Here is a 23,853-nt window from a genome sequence, read left to right on the forward strand (position 1 = left end):
CCATCAACCACCAATCTACACCAGACCCTGATATACAAATATCAATACAAATCAAAGTGTTTAATCCATTATTTTCTCTTTTCCCCACTAGGTCCATACAAAGTTCCACTGTAAGCAAGCACACACTCCAGGATCAGACCCCTCCTGCCTGGCTTTCTCCTATGATGGCGTGACTCTGGCTTCACGTGGGGGTAAGACAATGCCTCACAGCAGCTCTTCTGCTCAGGTCTAATGGTTTATCTAATGGCTGATCAACGAAGCGATGCATTTTAAGCAGAGAATGAGCTCATCTTCTTCCTGATTGTGCAAATAAACAAGGACAAACGCCATCAGATCATTTCTGAATATGTAAGATAGACGTAACACAAAGAAATAACTTGGTAATGCCTGTGTAGTAAGGAAAAGTAGGCACACATATTTTAAAGAAAAAATTAATCTTAAATAAAGTTACACACTCATTAAACTAAATCTCGCCGATCACTATTCATCTGTTGTTTATATCTTTTCTAGGTGATGACACTCTGAAGACGTGGGACATACGCAACTTCAGGAAGCCAGTGAATGTAGCTACTGGATTACCGAACAACTTTACAATGTAAGACTCATGTCATTTTAGTTATTCACCATCTGCCTGTCTGTTGTTATAAGGGTGTGGATTATGAACTGATGTTGCATCTGGGTAAATGTCTCTATTAGGACCGACTGCTGTTTCAGCCCAGACGACAAGCTTATTCTAACCGGGACATCGGTGAAGAAAGACCAGGGCAGCGGGAAGCTGGTCTTCTTTGACCGAACCTCCTTTCAGAAAGTCTATGAAATAGAAGTCACCAACGCAGTAAGTTTTTTCATCGATCCCCACAACCACAAATACCCTCATTACTAGATATGTTTCAGATGGCTGATGTGATTTGTTGTTTATACAGCAAAACAACCAAAAGGTCATACACAATGGAGAAGACACATAATGAATCCACATGCAAGTTATAATGCAACTAGTTTTGGCTCGTACATAAACGTCTTGAGATATGTTATAATATATCTCAAGACATAGTCTAGAGACTTATTTTGCAACTTCTGGCCACATAGCAAAATCTGAATTTTCTCAATATTAATCCAGGATGATAAATTAACAGCGGCACGATTTGGGGGAAAATGCATCAGACGGTGACAGAGTTATTGACGGGAAGTGAAGGTTAAAGAGGAAACTTACTAAATGGTTTCACGCAAATTTGGAGAAAGTGGAATAAAGCGACCTTTCCTTACAGAAAGTAAGTCCCAAAAACCTTTGGCAGGACGGTGTTTGCCGCTTTTACGTGTTTGGCCTTTTAGTTATATTTGAAATTAAATTATCTACTCTCACAATAAGCATGTTCCATTCACTTCACATGTACAGACAGCGCTGCCACACACTTTAGCATAATATGTAATTTAGACTATCCCTGCTTTCCCAGAAATCCATTTGGTAAGGGCAACCAGCCATAGGTGCTGTAAAGAAGGGCAGAGGTGCTCTCCTCAGACAGTGGAGGAGCTCCCTGCTCCTCCTCTCACTCTGTCTTCAAGTTGGTTTCATCAGATTTAGCCTCTGTGTATCTGTAGTCATAACAGTGAGGTCCGACAGACTAATGGCTTCTTACTTGGTCTCTCTGACTCAGGCAGGACACTTTCACGTGGGCTGTTGGAGTGAACATGTTTGAGAGAGGGAAAAGAGACAAATGCAGGGATTGTGTGGGTGTGTGTGTGTATCCTCCTGCTATGCCAGCCAGCTGCTGTTAGCTTGCAAACCTTGGCACAGCATCCACACAAAGTTCACACACCACTGCACAGTTGCACTAGCTGAGAGCAGGGGAGGGCGGGCTGTGTTTTGGTCGACCCAATTTATATATGTTTTTAATGAAAATAACCCAAATTTATTTTTAGTTATTGTCACTTGTTTAATCCAAATATGACCTGAATTCCCCTTCAGAGATCTTGGATTAAAACATTAGCAGCTGGATTACACTAACTTTAATATATTAATGTGTTAAAATTAATTAAAAGGATTACTGTAAGATTCAAGTGTAAACTTTCAAGTTTGTGCACAGTTTTTAACTAGGAGAGCTTTATTACGCTTTCAGTGCTGACACTTGAAGAAAAATGACACTAAGCTGAAACTCAATTGACTGATTTCTCTATTTCTGTTGTTACTCTGACTGAAAGTAGCATTTTCGACATCACTGTCAACCATCACTTCCAAATGTTTGAAAATAGTTTAGTGTGCTTTGCTGAGACAGCAACCCCTGTGTCACACTAAGGTCTTAATCTAGTGTTTGTGCGAGTGAAACCACATAAAAACATGCCAGAGCTAAACTGTGTTTTCCAGGTAAAGCACACTTGAATTTAAAGTGTTCACTTCAACTTGTGTCACTCAACGACAGTGAGTTAACGTTTGCTCTCACTTTTACTGTGGTGAGGAAATTGCTGTTGGGACCGTCAAAGAGAGACCCCAGACACTTTGGGTCAGAGAGTCTATTTAGAACTTAACAACCCACCTCCTCTCATGCATCAATCCGTGAACGTTTGTCTTCTCTTTCACTTTAATGAAGAGGGTAAACATTTGGGAGGGATTTTTCCATTGGCCTTTCACTCGTTCCACCATCTGCCATTGTGAGAAATTGTGAGAAAGCTTCAGCTCGGTGTAGCTGGACTGAGGGAAAAACCTCCTCCTGTCTGCTCAGCCGTTGTGCTTAAGAGAAATGCAGCCGATTTTCCACAAATTCCAAGCCAGTGTTCAAAATTCAGTGCATTCTAAAACTAGTAAAAACTGTAAGTCGTCTTAGCAACAGCTTATTTGTGTTAATTGTACTTGCCTATTAAAATGTATATGGTAATGATTTAAAGTACTTAAGTTACGCTTTTGCTCTTCTAAACTTCAACCAATTTAGTTAATGAAAATTAATCTTATAGCCATTTATATGTCCATGAAGTTTTTTGTAAGAATTTAACAACATTTATATAAATTCCCTTTGTATCATTTAAAGCTATAGTTATAGGTTCAACATTTTCGTGTTGAGTGGCCACAGCTTAATACTTTCTGTACTAGAACTTCTAAGTGGAAGTGTTCATAAGTTGTTGAAAGCTGAAATAAATTTCTGCAATATCATAAAATTGCATTGAAATATTTATTAATTTTTCTGTATTTTAACATGAATGGAACATAGAGAATCAAAGTGTTTTAGAGAAGCATGGAAAAAAGAAAGGGTGATACCACATCCTGCACACTGGACTATTTTAATTTCCTAGACTTTTGGATTGATGCCTTTAAAGATTTTGGATATATTTACTTTTCCATAAAATGTATTTTAGATATTCCGTCTTTGATCCCACCTTTTTTACTACTCTAGCAATCTGAGTGAAATGACCCGTGTCAGAGTTTATCGATTCCTTTAATCCATTTTCAAAACTAATTTTGATAGAGAATTTTAGTTTTTGCCGCAGATCAGTTGATATGGTTGACGTGCACTCAGTGAACCTGATGAATGTGCTATTTACTGTGTTTACATCAACCACCTGCCTCTCAGATGGCCCAAGAATTTAAGTGCAGTCTTTATAAAGTGTCGTACCAGGCAGTAGAGTGAGAGGAAGGGCCACCAATCATTTCTAACTAAACAGTCTACATAACCCCGGACCTGGATGCTGGGCTGTGCATGGGAGCGCAGGCTGTTTTAGGCCCATTCAGTAAATACTTCAGACACTCTCAACCTTATCTTAGTCCATCAAAAAGGGCATGAACCAGGTGAGACCCTGCTGACTATCAAAGCACTGAGCTTACGGCTGGATTTCAAATGGAGACCCCACATCATCACTGATGGGACTGTCATTGATATTCTGTTTTTACTCACAGGTCAAAACAATCTATGAAATTAAAAGTGCTTTTTAAATACCTGAAAACTGAATGACTCTTTGTACAAAAACAATTTACAATTCAAGATTGCAACTCAAATATGATTTTATGCTGCATAGACAGTGATTTCTGTTGGTGAAAAACTACTTTGCAACCTACAACCATCACTGCTATTTGCCCATGCTACACCTGCTGTCATGCTTGATAAACTTTTACTTACCAAGTGAATCTCTGAAATGGTAAACACCAGTTGTTCCAGTAAGGTATTCATAGTAATTACAGACTTCCTGGACGTGTTCCCACTCAGTGTGTCGCTGAAGTGCTAACAGTGGCATTTTCCTACTCTACTGCATTCACTTGGCCTGTGTAACTGTGCCAGTCTGTCAGAAGCAGTGTACATTTGGATCCACTCACCAGAGACTAAACAAGGCACACAGCTGTTGTGTCCCATTAGTGCTGCATAACTTTATTTCATAATCAGCATACATACTGGGTGAGTGGCGTTTGTCTTATTTATCCCCAATCAGCCTCTGGTATTTTTATCCGATGGCGTATAGGAGGCTGCTACTGAAGAACTGACTGATTAAAGTTTCCTTCTTCACGAGGTGATGTAATTTTGTGGACGTGAAGCATAAACAGGGTTTCCCAGAGTATAAACATGCTGCTCTGAATATCTGGAAAGCAGCCTTACTATTGGACTGGACTGGGCTGTACTTGGATGTGGATATCTCAGTGGATCCAGCTGGGGTTGGGCCCCACTTAACTGGCCGGTTTGAGGCTGCTCTGCTCTCTCTGGTTTCCTTGTTCCACCGTTGACAGAATAATTTGTATGCACAGGCAGTTTTCTGAATTTAACTGGACTGCAGTTGCCTGGCTGTGTTGTCACTTTTATTTTGGTTTTGCTGCCTGATTTGGGGCCGTTCTGTGCCGTGTTGCTGAGCACCGGATGAATTCCTCCAGCTTTGACAGTACCTGCTGAGTGTAACAGAATTCCTGACTGTCGTCGCTGCTTCACTTGCATGTGGGGCTGTCCGGGTTACTAAAGTAACCATGACAGGCATATTCATAACCCATTACACATTTACACTGAGGTACATCCACAAACCGAAGACTTCAATTGGTCATGATACAAACATGTTAATGCATTTTTTGGAGCTACCTATGGGAGAGAAAAACTGCAGTTTTCACAGTAATTTGTTAAAGGAGACACATTGTGCTCATATTCAGGATCATACCTATTCATTTTGTGTTATTATTTTAAGAGGTTTAATTTAGATTCTGTATTCATCAGAAAACGCATCACTTTGCTCATACTGGCTATTGCTGCAGCTCCTTTTTCAGTCTCCGTTTGGTTTTAGCTCCTGTCTCTTTAAGATCTAATCCCAATCTGCTCTGATTGACCGGGTAGTCCACTCTGTTGTGATTGGTCAACTGCTTCCAGCCTATGCTCTTGCTTTACCTGACTTTGTGAAGGGCCTTGCCAGACAAACCGCTAGACGTGCATTATGTAAGGCATCATGATGTCCTGTGACATCCAGATTCCCCTGAAATATTGACCAGACAACTGACTAAATGTTTCTGGAGGGATGTTTTCTGTGGAGGAGAGTATCCCCTTGTACCGCAGGTTTTTAACTTTGCAGAACTTTGAAAAAAATGCACAAGAAAGAGCATCATCATTCTCCTTTAATCAACTGTAGGATATACTGCGATGATGCAGTGCAACATCCACTGTGCAAGCGTATTAAAATTTGTGGTTATTAAGTAATTCATTTGAATCATTTATGTTATCTTCTATCTGCTTATAAATAAATTCCACATGAGGTGGATGTTAAGCACTTCTAGCTCTTTCTATCAATTACAGCTGGCTCATGATCTGGTTGAGCAGATTAACCCTGCTCTGTCCCACGAGCCACACACTACTACTGAGCTGCTGCTGGCCTTATAGTGGAGAAATATACTGGTAATGTTACAGGAGCCAATTGTGCTGATAGTGAATTCAAGTAATTCACAGACAAAGTAATTTAATTGATTTGCATCCCTGCTTGAAAATATAGGAGCAAATTATGTAAAGTAAATTATTTATGTAATGATTTCCTTGGATCTAATATTTTAGATGATCACTCATAGTTGTAAAACACAAACTAGCCATACTTTGATTTTCTCTTATGTATATGTATGAGTACTTCTCTGTGTACGTGCTTATCCATGTGTGTGCGTGTGTGTGCATGTCTGTGCGCGTGTGTGTGTGTGAGATTGAGACTCCTTCCTCTGGTATCATGGTGGGAAGCTGAACAGCTGGGCTTTAAGCAGCTTTCACCATCACAGAATCTGGATGTCCCAGTCATCGTCCTACCCCCACCCTCGACCCTGCGCTCTTGTCCTAGACCCCCGCCCCCCAGATTGCCCTCTCTGTTCTGCATAAAGTGGCAGAAAACACTCTATCGCGCTTAAAAATTCTCTCCAACTGCAGAACATATACCCTCACCACATGTTCAGTGGTGGTCCAAAGTGAGACCATGTTCTCATTCTCATAATAGAGAGAAGGAAAAGGGCATTATACTTTTGAGCCCACTGAATATAGATGTGTGTTAATGATGACACTGTTGAAGATGTGTAGTGACAGAAGGTTGTGATACTTCAGTAATGTGTGCATAGAAAGACGGGACGACAGCAGGCAGACAAGCTCTTTACTATAAACTTCTAAATCACAGACTGAGCAGAGACTTTATCTCTGTCCAACAACTGTGGTTGTATTTCTCTCTCTGCCCCTCTCTCTCTCTCTCTCTCTCTCTCTCTCACACACATACACACCTCTGGATAAATGTGGTCACATTTGCCTGTTGGCACTGGGCCATCTGTCACACACAGACCAAGGGATCCAGCCCTCAACTCAGCAACCAAATATAGTCAACTAGAGCAGCAGAGCACGCTCGGACTGATCCCTGCTGTACCACAGCCAACCCAGGTCACACACTCACAATACTTATAGGACAATAAAACACGATGGCTACCTTTTGTTGGCGAGAAGCAGAAATACCCTTGTTAATCCGACCCAGAGAGAAAGTTGCTCTCTACCTGATCTGAGCTGCTATTCCAAAGCATGACGTTCTTCAGTTATTGTGCAGCAACTGTATGTTGATGTTTCTGTCTTTCTCTGTGTTTCTCCAGAGTGCCGTCCGCTGCCTGTGGCATCCAAAACTAAACCAGATAATGGTGGGAACTGCGAATGGACTGGCCAAGGTCTACTACGATCCTTTCAAAAGCCACAGGTATTTGCTATTTAGACCTTCAGGGGAATGTTTAGTGTTTGTTCTTTATACTGATCACCAAAACCACCAACTGTCACTTGGAATCTCTTCTAACCACCCAAACAATGAATGTATTCTACTGAGCAGTACTGTCTCTGTAGACTAAGCTGTTCTATAGAACTCTATAGAAGAAATATCTACACAGGAAGTGTTGCAGAGACAGGACATCTGCCCAACTGCCCCACTAACTCACATCAAAAATGCTGTTGTGAAGTTGGCAGAGAAAAAAATATTTGACCCAAATGTTTCAAGATATTTCTCAAGTTCAACATCTGCTTCTGTTTGTCAAACTACATACCAGGACTGGATCCTTCACTGCTCTTCCCATTCACTAACATGTCACTCAGTGCATCTCTATGCATCACTCTATTACTTGTTTTTCATACTTTTTGGACAACAACTGAGTTAATCTGCCTGATTCTAGAAATAATAGGCTGAGTTTGCCTATTTATATATTTGTTTGTTTTACTCCTGTGTCACACATCCTTGTTTGTATCATATTTAGTGAAGCTCATCCTTTTGAATGTATACAATAGTATAATTAAGTGTTAATTTCAAATTCTGGGAAGATTTCAGGTTATATTGAAAATCTATCTATCCAGTCAAGGTTAGTTGTATTCTTACCAGTAGTTTAATGCCTCTTTTTTTTTCTTCTTCAAAGGCATTGATATTATCAGTTTTACCTTTTATTAAATTACTCCAAGTCCTCATAAATTTTTATATTTTATGATATATTTTATCTTGTCTCTATATATCTCATGTTGAGATATTTAGTGTGTAATGACGTTGATCCTGTGTCCTTTCTGTCTTGTCTTTGTCAAGGAAAAAAAGGTTGTTGAAGAACATATTTAGTTGTAGTTTTCCTTAACGAAATCCACACTAGTTTTAGTCTCTTCAGGTGATTATAAAAAGGGCTTATCCCTAATGTCTTGTTTTCTATGTGACACCTTCAAGCATCTTTTGTAACCAACTGGCTCTTTTCTAGAGGGGCGAAGCTTTGTGTGGTGAAGAGCCAGCGGAAAGAGAAGCACACCGAGGTCCTTACACAAGATTACATCATCACACGTAAGTTCTTGGTTGTCTGCACTTGTACACACACACACACACACACACACACACACACACACACACACACACACACACACACACACACACACACACTCGTATACGTACAGTACCTTCCAAGGATAACAGTTTGCCACTTAATGAACTTTGATCCTAGTTCTCTGCTCCCTTGTCTTTTCGTGCATGGCATGGCATCACCCTTTAATCAGTAAACAATCAGTGAAGTGTCTTTCTCAAAGCCTTGCAGCAGCTAGGTTCACTACCCCACATTTCTCTCCACATGCAAGCCGTCTTCCAAGTCCGTGACACGACCAGCAGAGCATATTCTAAAGTTTGGGGAAACACGCAACCTCTTTGTGTCTTCACTCTCTTTTTCACACACAAACATGCAAACACACTACCTCACACTGGGGGCTTTGTGAGGAGAGTGTTCAGGGCTTTCACAGGCACATTAGCTGATTGAGTGGAGTGTGGATGAGCGGATCGACTGTGCCACGCAACGGCCATGAGGTCCATGTGGTCTGCATACACGGCAGATCACGCTACGGGCAGCCACCTCTCCCACCTCTGCTGCGTGATCTCCTGCTAGTCCACACACACGTACACACACACACACACACTACATCCCAATCCGTCATCCTGTCATATAACCAACACACGAGGCCGTCACCTCCTCTGTGCGTGCCTCATAGTGCTTTGTCCCCACACTGAATTCATGAACCTACAGACACCGGACAACTGCCAACATGTCGTCCCTGATTGGCTGCTCAGACCCAATTCAGACATCATCTATTGTTTGGTCTGTTGCAACCGCTTCAAACGCATCATGTGATTTCATCGCCTTGCCAAAAGGGTGTGAAGAAGGCAGACATTTTGACTGACACAAGCAGTGAGTGACGCACTTGATGCCCTGGCACTGGAAAATTAGAGGGGACAGGAAAAAGGTGATGGCCCATTGAGAAAAGCGAGGGAATCTGTTAACAGTAACCTTTTTGCTTAATGTAGCGTGGAGGAGAAGAATTAACACTGAACAGCGACAGGGCTTCTGAATGGAAAATCACTTTATCTAGCCCTTTAAAGAAAAAAGGTGTCTCTTTGTAACCCCCGAGGATAAGAGCTGAGCGCTCACTCACTTTACCCAAACACAAACGGCCGTGCACACACACACACTCTCACACACCTTCCGAGGGCAGTCATTCTCACTTACTCATGCACGCGTTCACTCGCACACTCGTGGGTTTAAGTGCTGCGGGCCTTTTATTGCGATAGTGTTCACAAAAGTGTGAAGAGTAATTGTCTGAATCTAAACAACGCGAGACATAATGAATATGTTGGTGTGCACTATGGCAGAAAGAGTACACAAATGGAGAGACACTGCCAGAGATCAGCAGGTGTGTGTGTCTGTGTGTATTTTGGTGCAAACCCAAGCACATCTTTCATGAGGTGTAGTAGTAGGTGAGATTGGGCCGGTGAGTCTCGACGCAGCTTTGCATTTCTGTCATTGTCCGGGGGCTGCAATCACTGAACATATTTTCGGACGCCCTGCCCGCTTATTTGCGCGGCTGTGTTATTTGATCTTTCCGTTTAGTAACCTAAGCAACTTGATTATCCGTGTTTACTTTGTGCTTCTCCAGCTCATGCGTTACCCATGTTCAGAGAGGCCCGACAGCGGAGTACACGGAAACAGCTGGAGAAGGACAGACTTGACCCCAAGAAGTCGAACAAGCCCGAGCCTCCAGTGTCGGGACCAGGTAACTTATTTTGTTTATATTTGTTTGTTTTTACTTTGCTTTTATTGGTGCATAACATTTAATACAATATAATAAAAAAGGAAATAGAAAAGATATCTTATCTATGTCACGAGTCGACGAGGCATGAAATGTGTGAAAACAAAATATTTCTGTAACTGTTCTTTAAAACATATTCTAAGGTCATGTTCATTGGCAGATTCTGTTTGAGGCAAATGTACAAATCCACACTTGTTGATGTGCTCAGCATGATGCAACCCAGCTGAAGTGGAGAGCTTTCACAGCACTGCTCCCACTTGGCCCCTCTAAGATTCATTGTGGCCTGCTGTTGCCTCATATTTCATAACTGCTCGGACATAATGATGCATTGTCGACTTTCTCTGGAACCCGTTTTCAGTGTGTTTGTATTTTTACACCAATACACAAGTCCACAAATACCACCCCCATGCATATTCATGGTTACAAATCAAGCTTCATTCCAATAGGCAAAAGTGCCAGACAGCGTTCCTTGATTTATTGTGTTCCAGCTGGCTCATATCTTTTCACTTTCGCTGTTTCTTTTCCCACTTAGTCCCTCACTACTATGTACTTACAACAGTCCCAGGGTTCCACAGTGCAATAAAGTGCAAGTTTTTGTTTCTCCGATTGAACAACGCTGTTTAAACTGTCTCCTTGGGCGAATAAAATGTTAAGCAGGTCCCTGTCATGAAAATAGGTTTGACCGCTTGATGGTATGCCAATGGTCTTTAGATGACAGGCTGTATTTATATTGTTTATCCTCGGTGTGAATTAACTCGCATAAGTGCAAGGTAATGCTCGGTGGTTGGCAGAATGCTTACAAGCACTGGAGAGAGGTGCCTCTTGATCCCCAGACAACCCCACGGCCCCAGTACAGCCGGAAATCCCTGCGTGTTAGAGTATTTGAATGTACAGTATTGATGTGTGCGTGTCCCTGTCCCAGCCTTGACCTTTTTAAGACGACCATAATAATGTCCTCTCTGGAAAGCAGGACATTTTTTACCCCCTGAGGCTCCATTAACTGTAGTAAAGTTCAGCCAGCAGCAGAGACGCACTCCAGCTTCAGCAGGGCTCACTGCAGCTCTTTGTGAAACAAGAATGGAACAAATGCACAAAATCGACCCAAAGTCATAAAAAGCTCAAAATGTGATAAACTGCTCATAATTATTAAACCGTTTATAACCTTTTGTGCACGGCTTATACTGGTATGAAGTATTTGTGTCTTTTATCTGAAAAATATAATACAGTGTGTAATGACCTGAAATAGATTATACCGGGAGGCTTCAGTTTTGTATTTACAAACACTATTAATGTTTTTATTGTTATCTGTCCATGTGATTACACAGTTGAATGAATCTGATGCTAAATCATAGAGATTATGGTAGATTAACAAGTGATGACGTCATCTAGTAGCAACGACAGGCCAATAGCAGTCTGCCATGTCAGTCCTCACTTCATTGGTAAATGTCAGGCCTTTGGGTGAATTCAATGTTGACTTGAATTACATCATGTGGGTTTTTAAGAGGTACAGCAGTGTGAATTTCTGTCTGCCAATGTGGTCGTCACTATAGGGGGCGCCAAGGTTTGTAATTTTATATTTAGTTTTTCAAAATAAAAAGTTATTGAGGTAGGTAACAAGTAAGCAAACCAACAAATTCTGTAATCCAACAAGTTGTGTTCCTTTTCCATGTATGTGTCTGACTCGGTGATCCCGTGTGGTGACAGGTCGTGGAGGCAGAGTCGCAGCTCACGGTGGCACGCTGTCGTCGTTCATCGTGAAGAACATCGCTTTAGACAAAACAGATGACAGTGACCCCCGAGCTGCCATCCTACGTCACGCCAAGGAAGCCTCAGAGAACCCGTACTGGGTCGCCCCGGCCTACACAGAGTGAGAATAACTGCCATCTTCCTTTGTAAACCTTCCCTCCCCAAACATCAACCTCATTGTGTCTCAGTCTCTTCTCTTGTTTCCTCATTAGCAGTCAGTGTAAGCTGAACACTCTGAGTTCTTCTCAGGTTGTGGTGATAGTTCTTGGGTTTCTTCCTACTGGTGTGACACATGAATGTTTAAAGAGCTGACCGGTTTTACAGCTTCACTCTTCAGTAATGGGCAGCTTCAGATCACTATCGCACTCAGACAGCGGCAGTATGAAAGTGTGGAACAAATCTGCGAGCCAAATCAAACAGATTCACCTACAGTGCTGCAGGGAAACGGTCTCCTGCTAAATACTAGTGATGCAGACATCAGGTGACGTACACCACCAGCAACTCGTTCCTTCACAGGCATTTTGGTGAATAGTCTCAAGTTGATTCTTCCGAGGAGCGGCTCAGTGAAAAGCAGGTCTCTACTGTCCAGTCCACGGCTTCATGTCACATCTGAGGCCCAAACTCTCTTCAGCCTCAGTTGGCCTGAAGAGCAAATAATTATCTGAGGCACTAAAATGAAATTAACCGTGGTTGTTTTCTTTAATCTTTACTTCAATGCTTTGCCCTTGTGTTTGTGAATCCCTTCAGGACCCAGCCCGAGCCTTTGTTTGCAGAGGAATCAGAGGAGGATGAGGAAGCGGAGAAGGAGCCAGAGTGGAAGAAACGCAAGATCTGAGAGGTTTCGCTGGCACCTCATTTTATATCAGATAGTTATCAGGGTGAGCTTGTGGTTTGGTGTACTGCACCACGGCCACAAGGTTTCAGTTTCAATCCTATAAAAATGAGTTACTGTCAGAAACTGTGCATCTGAGCATCAGTTAAATGACTAAATAGTACAGCTCCTGTCCTCCCTCCTGGTATTTTGATTTTAACTGTGTATGTTTGCTTCTGTTTTGAGCGTCAGCACATGAATGCGCAGGCCTCTGAACTTGGCAAGCGTCATATAATCTTAAACAGGTTTATTTTCCTCTCATTTAATTTCATCAGCTTTTGGAAGAAATTGGATTTTTGTGTCTGTTTTGATTGTGCAGACTTTATTTTCGATGGTTTCTATTGTCCTCACACGTCTCCAGAGTTGGCTGATGCCTCTTAAACCAGCTCCAGATTTTGTGGTCTGGTTCTGTTCATGAACTATGTAGAACAGTCTGCCACATAAGTTTGCAAAATGCAAAGAAATACAAATAAATCGGCCCGTTTACTTTGGAGTATTTTTTTTAAGGGTTTACTGTTTAGTTTAAGGTGATACACAGAAGTTCATCCAGGTATCTGATAGTTTGGGTTTTTCTACACACTGTATTCCACCTATAAGGAAACAATTTTTCTCTTGTTTAACAGTGATGCATTTTATCCAGAGTGAAATCTGAAATGGAGTCTAGTTGCTTTCGTGCCTAAGTTTTTAACATTAAAAGTAGGTGTGGCCACAACTATACATTATGGGTTTGTTGCATTATTGTTACAAAAACATAATGATGTTGAATTTCTCTTTCTGTTCAAATGCCTCGAATGAACTGCACAGTGTCAATATGCATCTTAACTAAGGGAGGATACCGCCCGCAACATGCAGACTCTCATAATGAAACCCATGTTTGAGTTCTTTACACATCTCTCTGGAATGAAACCCCTGCCTATAACGTGCCAGTGTTTCAAAAACAGCATGAGTCACATTGTTCATGTGATGGTTGAATATTTCCTGACCTGACGACAGAAGCTCCCTGAGACATCTGATGTCCCCTTTAACTGTTAAGACGTGGAGAGACTCACGATCTGTCATGGAGCTGGTGCTTGTACTCTGCTACTTACAATAGGAGAACCTGAAGAATGATCCTGTGTCATTCCCCGGCCGACCAAAATTACAAGCAGACAACCGAATGTCTCAGTGTCCTGGCAAACGTCTGCCGGCCATAAAATCACGATGAGGCAAAGAAATACCAGGACAAGAAATATGGGAGTGAGTGCAGTGAAAGTAGAAAGAGGGAAACTGGTCTTAATGGGGGAGAAGATCCTGTCCACCATGTGATTGCCCAGTTGGCGATCTCCACTGGACCTCCACTGACGCTTTAAAGATGCAGCTCAGACTTATTAAAGGCAGGGGTGCAAGTGACAGACTATGTTGCAAATCTCTGTTTTGTGTGCTTTTACTTTTAGCAGAATTTTTAAACGATTATGCTTCAGTATATTTCTAACTTAAACATTTAACTTAATTTATTTAATATATATTTAGTAAGAGTAAAAACAAGCACCACGCGATGACGTTAGGATGAAACTTTGGAGAACGCAACACGTGAAAATGAAACCAGCAGCTGCGGCAGAGAACACACCTGCCATGTTGCGTAAGACCCAGGTGCATGCTGGGACTGACACAACGCTGAGACCCTCGCGCTGTGTCCTTCAGCAGGACGTAGTGGAGACTCGAGGACATATTGACGTTCAGACGACTGTGAGCAACTAATGACCTTAACTCACTGTACAGAGGACAGCGTCATTAACTTGTGCGTTGCTTAGCGATGTAGTGTTCGGCCTTATACATGAAGGCATGTGGACACACTGTGCTGTCCACGGACTCTCACTTAAATACATGTTATGCACCGGCTGCAAAGTGCATGACTTTAATTTATTGGTTGCTTTTGGTGCAGTTCTCACCTGGAACTACTTATCTGCATTATAACAGTAATGTACATCCACCTGGTAGCCTTATATCACTATTATCACCATATAACAAGTTTAAACCCCCCCACTTTAAAGATGTACAGAACTAATTTATACTTCTGCTTAAGTAAAGATTTCATTTCAGTAACAGTATTTTTACTTGTGCACAGTTTTCCAGCTCTACCTCCCAGTTTAACCGATTACACAGGGTGTTCTCACTTCCTAAAACAAATGGGCTCTGTGGTTTTCAGCACTTAACACCTTTTCTCTAAGTCGTTAAAATGAGGATGAAAACAAATTGTTTTGACCTGGTAAAATATCTGGGAAGGCAGTTTTTTTCAATGGCCAAATTATAAGGCTCCAGAATAGAAACGACTTGTCCTCAGAGATGCGAGAAAACTTTAAGACGTGTTGAAGTACTGCATTATTCCATTACGCCTAGCATCTTTAGATTTGCAAATGGACATATGGACTTTTTTTCTTAGACAAGAATAGAAATGGACTTTCCCCTATATAGCTCTTGTAGAGCCTCATCTATACATCGCATACACACCTAGAGCCCCTGCTCACTGACTCACTGTCTGCACCTCTGCTGCCGTCTTCTCATCAGCATTTACATATCTTCCTCGCGCTGTGGAAACATTCGCCAGCCCTTTGATTTACAGCTCAGTGGCGCTTTCCCGCTCGCTTTTGTTTACTGTACGACCCTGGGCTGGCGTTCAGGAATGCAGAACAGGAGGGGACGGCCGAAACGTCGGGCCCATCGCTCAAACCATCCTCCATTTAACCCACATTTTCACCCCCAATTTTGCACGATGCTCGTGTAAACACGTCCCGGGCAGAATTAGCCCCATCTGGCCCCGGAGCCAGTGTTGTGCATGGCACGATACCAGGAGACACAGTCATTTAATAGAAACAAGTTTAATTCTGTAAAAAGTTATAAAATTAATATTGTACAAAAATAGAGTTTGCAGAGAGCTTTGGTTCTGTAACACAAAACAAGGGAGACGACATGACAGGTTTTCTTTCTTTTCCTTTTCCCAACAGAGGTGTTAAAACACATTAAGGAGCGAACACAGAGGAAATCCCTTCTTCTTATATTAACACTGAGGATTCCTGTGCGTCTTCATCTTTTTTTGCTTGTTAACCCTTGCGTGAAAACGAAAAGGACTAATCGCAGAGGATCAGTTGAGCGATAACACAGTGGTGACAATGAGAGGACGGCTGGTCACAGTTTACACACTTTTAACGTACGGTACGTCGAGGAGTGGCGAGGTGCTCCGAGGCTTCTGGGAAATCTCCTAACTGCACATTCTCATCTGGAAAGGGTTACGCACAAATCAGTTGTTAAAGGGGAAGATGATCCAATTGATGAGGTATGCTGCGATAAAAGCTGGAGTGTGTTTTTTTCTCCCTCTGTGTAGTATTTGGCCTAAATTCAGCCTGATGCAGTGGATTTGTTCTGTTTGCAGGGGATTACACAGTAAAGCTGGCTTGCTTGCTGCTGGGTGGGCACAGATACCTTGGTCCCTAATCCGTGCTAACATCAAGACCGACCCGAGGGCTCTCTTTGTTCCACTTAAAACCCCGGGTCTCGATGGGCACAGCAACATGCTTTTAAAGGGCCTCCTGTTTTCCTGGATGTGTGTTTCTGCTCGAGTTTGGGCATAAATCCGACTCGAGCTGTGCAGAAAGAAACTGAGCCGACCCATTGTCTTCATATTCTCCTGTGGAAACGACTGCTCTTCAGATATTTTCTTCAGTTTACAGTAGCTAGAGCGTCCTTAAACTGCTGTCACTGAAAATGCCTCTGCCGGCGGGGATATTTGGTTAAGACTCAAATGAGAGGATCGCTTTCAAATCCCCTTTTCAGGGAGTAAGACCTGTCTGTCAGAGCCGAGGCAGGAACACAGGCCGCCCGGTGAACTTTAAAGCCTATCGGGACGGCAGCCGCTGCAAAGCCTTTGCTGAGACTTGGTGCGAGGCCAGAGGGAGGTTTCGGGTAACGGACGCTGATGGGCAGGTATTCTAGCAGCTTCTGTCCTCCGTGACTCAAAGGATAGTTCCTGAAAGGCACCTGCAGATCCTCAGAGAGACGACTGGTGTGACATTAGATCTATTCTGGATTATCTCACTCGGATGACTTAGCAAATAAACAAGCAGCCTCCTTGTAAACATACAGTAAAACGATGTGGATCATAATGGGAGAGCAACATCTGAAGTCCCCCGAACTTAATGTGTTGGTGAAAATGAGGTGGATTGTCCCTAAATAAAATAAAATAAACTACCCTGCCATCTCTAAGAACACTCCACAACAACAGATCAATTCAATCTACGTCTTCTATTGGTCCCCTCCTCCGTTTCTTTCTACACTCCTTTAACTTCTCCTAATTTAGACTAATTCTATTTTCTGGACTCATGAATTGAGAAACCGTGGAATCTAAGTGAAGCCAAGAAGCTTTTTTTTTTTTAGGATGTGTGTGTTTAGCAGTTATGGTGTAAGATTGTTGTCATGAGAAATTGCTCCACTTTGGCACCGTCCAGGACAAAAGAAGCGTTTAAATAAATAGGAAAAAAGACATTTCATTCATAAAAATGGTTTGAAATAAATAACAATAAGTTAATTCCATCTTAATAAATATACCTCTTACACACACGTGTATATATATATATATATATATATATTTATATATATATATGACTGGATTTTATCTGAATGCGTTGCACCAAAAAGTCTTTGCTGAACCCCGGCGCAATTTTTATCTCTTATCACTTGGCTGTGAATGTGAATGTCGATAGCCAGACTGTGCAGTGGAGGTAAATCTGACTGCAGCTGATCAGCAAATATTTGACTCCTCAAATCTCAAGTCTTTGGAGGAGGTGAAGGAAACTGTTCACTGTAAAATGAATTCTTCGGGAAAACCAGCCAATCAAAGTCATTCGGTTTTCTCCCCTCTGCTGTCTTTAGTGTAACAGAACTGATTCTTCTTTGTCCTTCTGGTGAGCAGCTGATTCATGTCTGATTGTGCCTGAACAGTCGCACACTGCTCAGGGCATCTGGACGACTGAGTGTGAAGAGACGATTCCCTTCCTCCTCCATCCCTCTGTTTGTAAAGGTGATCCTTGGTTCACCGACACCAAGTGTCTGTCATTGTCAGTGAGGCCTCCTCAGACACAGCCACACTTCCTCGCAGAGTGCTTCTTCAGTGTGTGGTACACCACGTTGTCGTCCAGGAAAGACAAGTCGTCGTCGAACGCGATCGGCCGGCAGCAGGTGCGGGAGGGCGTGTCCTTGTCCAGCTTCTTGTTGTGCGTGAGGTTGTTCAGGATCTTGTCGTAGTTGGTCTCGGCCTCGACGCAGGGGCCGCTGCAGTACCGGAAGATCAGCTCCTCCTTGGTCTGGTAGCCCAGCCCCAAGTCCGTCACATTGAGATGGACCTCCTTCAGCAAGCAGCCGCGGCTCTGCACCGATATCCTCTCCCGTCCCCTCTCGCCTCGGCCCCCCTTGCCACCTCGGCTGCCCCCTCGCCCCCGACTCCGCCTCCTGTCGCCGTGTCCTCTCCCCTCGCCCCTGGCTCCGCCCGTGTTTGCTGCTCCCCTCTGTCTCTGCTCCCTCCGGCCCCTGGAGCCGCCGCTGGGATCCGAAGATCTCCGGAGTCGGCCGATGGTGGCCTCGATAAAATCCATTACGTCGTCAAACTTCTCTGGATAGAGACCCGCAATGTCATCTGGGAAATACAGAAGATACAATCATTTACAATTACAATTTTTCTCTAGTGTCTTTGTTTTGACTTTTGTATTATTGCAGAATGGCAACAACTCTGTATCTTCGGGACAAAAATGTGCTCAGTCATTCATTAAAAACTTTAAATATCAGTTTAAATATATTAAATAATAGGTTTGTTTTCTTAATGGAACAGCTTTTTTTCTTTGGAAATTGAATTATTTGCTTCATGGCAGAGAATTCGCTGAGACGATTTGCACCATTCATCTATGCCAACAGCCCATTAGCTTAGCTTAGCACAAAGACTGGAAACAAAGCTAAATGACTAGCCTGGCTCAAAGTACAGGTGAAAAACCATCTGCCTACCATCAACTCTAAAGATAACTGATTATATCTCATTTGCTTAATCCGTACAAAAACCAAAGTGAAAAAAATCACAGCTGCTTATTCTTATGTTGAATGGAAACATAAGACAGAGTGAATTTGCGCATTTGCCAAAAAGTACAAAGGCAGATGTGTGCGTTGCATGTAGAACTATAAAAACGCAGTAAAGAATACTGTACATTGTTGTTGACTCAACATACTCATGGTCAGCCAGCATGTGGACGGTACAGTGTCCAAACACATGCACAGACACGTATACAGATAAAGTCTATAAATACTCCGAAATGTGCAGATCTGCAACGTGCACGATGATTTATAGATAAGTCTCGAGCGGAGGAATGCACAAAAGAGTCCAGGGTAGTTCTGGTGAAGGTGCAGGTGCCCTGATTTAACTCCTCTCTCCTCTGAGACGACTCTGGGGAGGAGGATGAGGATGATTAGGAGGGTGAAGGTCAGAGGGTGTTGTCAGATCGATTTTCAGATTTCAGAATTTCAGTAGTTTCACACATAGCGTCTGCTTGGGTTGATAAAGTAAACACAGGCCAATTAAACCACCGAGCGAGAAGCAGTGTGACATCGTACTTCAATCCATGATGGATGCACATTTAGAACGCGGAGACTTCAAAGTCTGAAAAAAAGGGAATCACGTGCTTTGAGTCGTTTAGACGGAGCAGATCGGAGCCTGCCTGGAACTGAAAACATGCAGCGGCACAGCTCTGCACCATCTGCTCCGAGCAGGACTGACAGGAAGCCTTGGACCCTCCTTTGTTACATGTTGATTCCATTAAGGAGATACGTCGCTCCGACTCCGACGCCCGCAGGTCTGGCAACCATAAACTATGTATGAAGCTCATGAAGACGTATTGTTCTGAGATTAAGTCAATTACCCCCGAGTCTAATTACATTAGCGTTGTGCATGTGTGTGTGTGTGTGTGTGAGTGAGTGAGTGTACGGTTGTGCGTCGTCGTGCCGTATGTGTGTCAGCAGGGTGTGATGTGTGGCAGGTGGCGTTGTGGTCGACGCCGGCCCCTTTGTTGAAGTGTCACCTATCTCTTCTCTCTTACCTGTTCTGCTCTGGCCTATTGTGTGTCACCTGACAGGCAGGGTGGCTACAGTGTACACCTGCTGACAGGCCGGACTGGTGGCAGCCGACAGAGGGAACTCCGGATGCAACTTGTTCAAAGTTAATACCTGTCTTTTAAATTACAAAACATGTTCCTTGGCTATTTGTGCAGCTGTTGTCGTAGATTTTGTGTGAAGTCGTATCCGCTTTCTGACTTTACACCCAAAAAGACTAAAGACCCCGTCCCCACTTGGAGTCACAGTGTTGTTTACACTATTAGTGCATAGTTAATGGTCTCGGGTTACACGGCAGATCAGTGATGTCACCGCGGCTCCAAACAGAAGATGAGGTGGCGGGACAAACATTCGTCTAAATGTTCCATTCCTTATCTAGTTCTTGGCAGCAGTAACATCTGCATGAAGATGATACAACGTTCGCGCTGATCCAAACAAAATGAATTCCTGCCCACTGTCGCTGTCGAAATGAACATAAACACAGAACTCTCCCCCGGTGTTGTCCAGCCACTGCCCTGAAAGTCCCTGCGACCTGCTTTCCCTTCCAAACACGCCATGATTCCTGACTTTCTGACAGACGGGTAAACATCGGGGGGGGGGGGTCTCTCCAGGCGCAGAGGTGAGCGTAAACACAGGGAGAAGGGAAAACACTCGGAGCTGGCCCTCCTTTAATTCATTGTCGCTGGCTTGTTTTGACACCACTCTGTGTAAACCACAGCAGCAATAAAACACAAATTAAGATCTTCCTGCTGATAGCCTGCCCGCCTGAGAGCGTTATCAATGAGGGACTCTCCACTGGTGGCTCAGCCCAGGTGGATATCACTTTACACACTGTTTCCCAAGTGTAATTAGTCAGGAAGGGGCCAGATTACTTGGCCCGCAAAGCAACTGGGTGACAGTCTGAGGTGCACTGGTTTAAAATATACGTGGTGTCAAGAATCAACACACGGCTGTGAATCACAATAAGACTAAACAAATGTGAGATTTCCCTTCTCTCCTGACGTTTGAATGGTTCGGTGCATGTTTTTTTCGCACAAGCCAATTACCAGCCATTCAAGTGCCTCTCCCAGTGAGCTCACGCCACAAAAGATAGCTGTCAAAACACGCATGGGGAGGGGGGGAGGGGGGGGGCCTTACATTGATTCTCCATGGAGATCTCCTGCAGGTCGTGGTCCTCGCGCTGGAACGCTGGCTCTTCGTCCTCCACAGACAGGGACGTGGATTCACTGTAGCTGCTGGGGAAGTAAGTCCTCTTGGCGGGCTGAGTGTTTCGGTAGAGAGGCCGTGTAGCAGCAGAGCTCAGGAGCAACAAACACGTGGCCAAAACATCCCATAACTTCATCTTAGACTCAGTTCCTATGAAGAAAGCTGTGGGAAATAAATCAGAGGGGAAGTTTTATTGGAACCAAAGTGATAAAAACTGGTTAGAATGAACTCCACATTAGAACAAACACATTTCTAGAATGCTCTGGGTGCAGGCCAACTTTTGTTTGTAATGAAGTCATCAAAGTGATGTGGCCAGAGCTCCACTGACTCATTCTATATTAATAACTATGTGCCATCATGTCAAGAGACTTTGATCCACACTTTGTTCTGTAGTGTTGTTGTAAACATGAATATCAGAGTAACCTTTACCATAAAGAATGAATCAATACAAAATAACTTGAATGTGCTTTATAAAGTCGAGATATCCTCAAAATGAAGAAGCAGAAAATGGAGAGAGTGAAATAGCTAATGCGTAAAGCTGTGCGTAAAATGCCGCATTTTCCCGAAAATTTACAATAATGTATGTTTAATCAGCAGCTCGCTATGTGCTTGATTGTTTATTTATTTATTTGTCAGACTGGGGGATTATAAGATGAAACATTCCTGCTGCTGTGATATCAGGAGGGTGCGCCTCAAACACACATACACACAAGCACGAAACGCGTTGGTTAAAAGCACGCACCAAAAAGATTGGCACCGATAGCCTAAATAATGGTGCGAGTTGGCCAGATGGCGATCCCCAAAGCTTACGTGACTCCGTCTAATGTCATGTTGAGTCTGCAGTAAACCTGAACAGCCATGCATGGATAAATACTGGCCTTTAACATGCAACGCAAAAAGTCAAGTGACATACACAAGCACAAGTTGCATTTTCCGTGTCGGTTTGTTATTGCAGCGAGATCCACTGGAAGTGAAGCGCCTTTCTTTATTTGTTTGCACTTTACGCACAGATAATCGAAGGATATGAAAAAGGTGAAATTGGTCAAACATTAGAGCTTCGCTTACTTTAAATACGGCCCATGCAGCCCTGGAACCCGCTCGGCTGTTGGCGTTAAAATCCAAACAGTATACGCGACTCATTGAGTGTCCCGAGCTGATTCGGCTGCAGTGAATCGTTCCAGCGGCCGCGATCCAAAACTAAAAGTTCCTCGAAACGTGTTGAAATTCAGACCGAGTCCGGAATAGGAAAAAGGGAAATAAGGCTGAGACGGTGCGCCAGGTGTGGTGTGCGTGTACTCCGGTCCAGCGCACCGACCGAACCATGCGTCTGTCCACCCGCTCGGAGTCCAAAGGTAGGTGTCGAAGAGCGCCCACCGAGTGCCACTGCGCCTCGCTGGCTCCAGTTGCAGTCGCTGATTAATTGGATGCTACGTTTCCACGTTGGAAATCCGAGAGAGCTCCACCATCTCCCAGTGAAAGGAGTCCAATGAAGACATCAGCGTCTCCAGGCGCATGAGCGAGGCGCAAAAAGGTGTCCGCTTTCCCAGAGGGCAACAAACTGTCTCTGCGTCTTGATTGGAAAGCAGGAACAGCGCGGATATATCCAGAAGTGCGTTAGAAACTCATAATCGCCGACAGTTTGCAGTGTCTCCACAGGGTTCACAGCACAGATGGGGGTGTTTATTCTCCATTTTCTCTCCGGGTCAGGTTGTGTCTATGCAGCTCGAAGGCTTTCCACACGCGTCCTCCTCCTCATGCTGGACTGAAGCGGGACAGATGTCTGCGCACAACAACGCACCGCGCGCAGAGGGCGGTTTGGAGAGATTTATAGTTGTGCGCTCTGACGTTCGGGGGCAGTTGGTGTCCGCCCCTCTTTTATAGATTCCCCCCCGCAAGAGCAAACGGTGAATAACAAGAGGTCCGCATGTCTGTCCCAAACCACCCCTGGAGCCCCCGTTCGGAGGAGCGCGGTTTTCAGATGTCTTGGGGATTATGTCACACATCCTGATGTCCTCGGGTTAGATTTCAGTATGCGGAATGCGATTTGGAGATGTTCTGTGGCGATGCGTGTTTCCAACCTGATCCGCGCGCTCTGTGCGCAGCGGTGTCCGGTTCCGTCTGATGGCTGCACACATCTCAGATGCGAGAGTCCCACTTCACCTGCTATTTACCGTAACGTGTTCAAACGCCGGGCGAGGAGGCTCCCGGAGGACACCGGGGTTTGTTGTAATAACCCTGTTTGCAATGCGCTCCACTCCAAACGCATTAAAAGCTCTCGCGCAACTTGGATCGAGAGCTCGTTCAATGCGCAGGTTCTTGTCAAGGTGAGCCTTGGGCGACACCTGCACGCGCGCACACACAAACACACACAGACACACACACACACACACACAACAACTAAAGCCTCTCCATCACCCCTCATGATTCAAAAAGCTTTCATCTTCCGCACAACTGAATTCCAACAGTCTTTTAACTGTTAAAGTCATTTTTTTTGGTGCACGGTGCCAGAAGAGAGCTGGGGCTCCTTCCAACAAACTTTTCCAAGAAAGAGCTCTGGTTTTAATTTAACACGAGAAAATGCTGCGAGATGGCTGTTGGATAATAGGATGGAAATCCCAGCACTGACACTTTAAATCCACGCTGACTTATCTGTTATCCTCTGCTATTAAGGCTCCGTAGGTGTTTTCTTTTGGGCCTAAACGTCTTGTCAATACACGTCTTTTCTTTCATGCATTTTATACACGCCGTGCCCCATTCTTAAAGAATGTGCATGGTCCTGAGCCAAGTCCTTATTGTATGGATTCCTCTTTGTCATGTTCTCACACGCGTTTTCATTGTATCGACTGACAATCATCAATGTTGCATTTGGCG

The 23,853-nt window shown here is 43.7% G+C and overlaps 2 protein-coding genes across 3 annotated transcripts in view; one reads left to right on the top strand and one right to left on the bottom strand.

Moving 5' to 3' along the window:
• Positions 1-13,374, top strand: part of LOC133975090 (WD repeat-containing protein 70) — a 34,789-nt gene extending 21,415 nt beyond the window's left edge. The window contains exons 11-18 of the mRNA XM_062412973.1: positions 92-191; positions 511-595; positions 697-835; positions 7,049-7,149; positions 8,174-8,253; positions 9,888-10,004; positions 11,745-11,907; positions 12,534-13,374. Coding sequence (XP_062268957.1) covers positions 92-191; positions 511-595; positions 697-835; positions 7,049-7,149; positions 8,174-8,253; positions 9,888-10,004; positions 11,745-11,907; positions 12,534-12,621 — 873 coding nt within the window. The 3' untranslated portion in view covers positions 12,622-13,374. The remainder of the gene's footprint in view (positions 1-91; positions 192-510; positions 596-696; positions 836-7,048; positions 7,150-8,173; positions 8,254-9,887; positions 10,005-11,744; positions 11,908-12,533) is intronic.
• A 2,152-nt stretch (positions 13,375-15,526) lies between these two features.
• gdnfa (glial cell derived neurotrophic factor a) lies at positions 15,527-22,730 on the bottom strand. Of its 2 annotated transcripts, XM_062412231.1 has the most exons (3): positions 22,048-22,730; positions 20,914-21,144; positions 15,527-18,319 (listed from the first exon to the last, which is right to left on the bottom strand). In XM_062412231.1, the coding sequence occupies exons 2-3, from the start codon at positions 21,116-21,118 to the stop codon at positions 17,760-17,762; spliced, it is 765 nt and encodes a 254-aa protein (XP_062268215.1). In that variant the 5' UTR covers positions 21,119-21,144; positions 22,048-22,730; the 3' UTR covers positions 15,527-17,759. The 2 variants fall into 2 exon arrangements, with proteins under 2 accessions (XP_062268215.1, XP_062268216.1); XM_062412232.1 differs by lacking the exon at positions 22,048-22,730 and having other exon boundaries at positions 20,914-21,382.
• Between the last annotated feature and the right edge of the window lie 1,123 nt (positions 22,731-23,853).

Source organism: Platichthys flesus, chromosome 19 (assembly GCF_949316205.1).
Source record: "Platichthys flesus chromosome 19, fPlaFle2.1, whole genome shotgun sequence".
Taxonomy (NCBI): Eukaryota; Metazoa; Chordata; class Actinopteri; order Pleuronectiformes; family Pleuronectidae; genus Platichthys; species Platichthys flesus.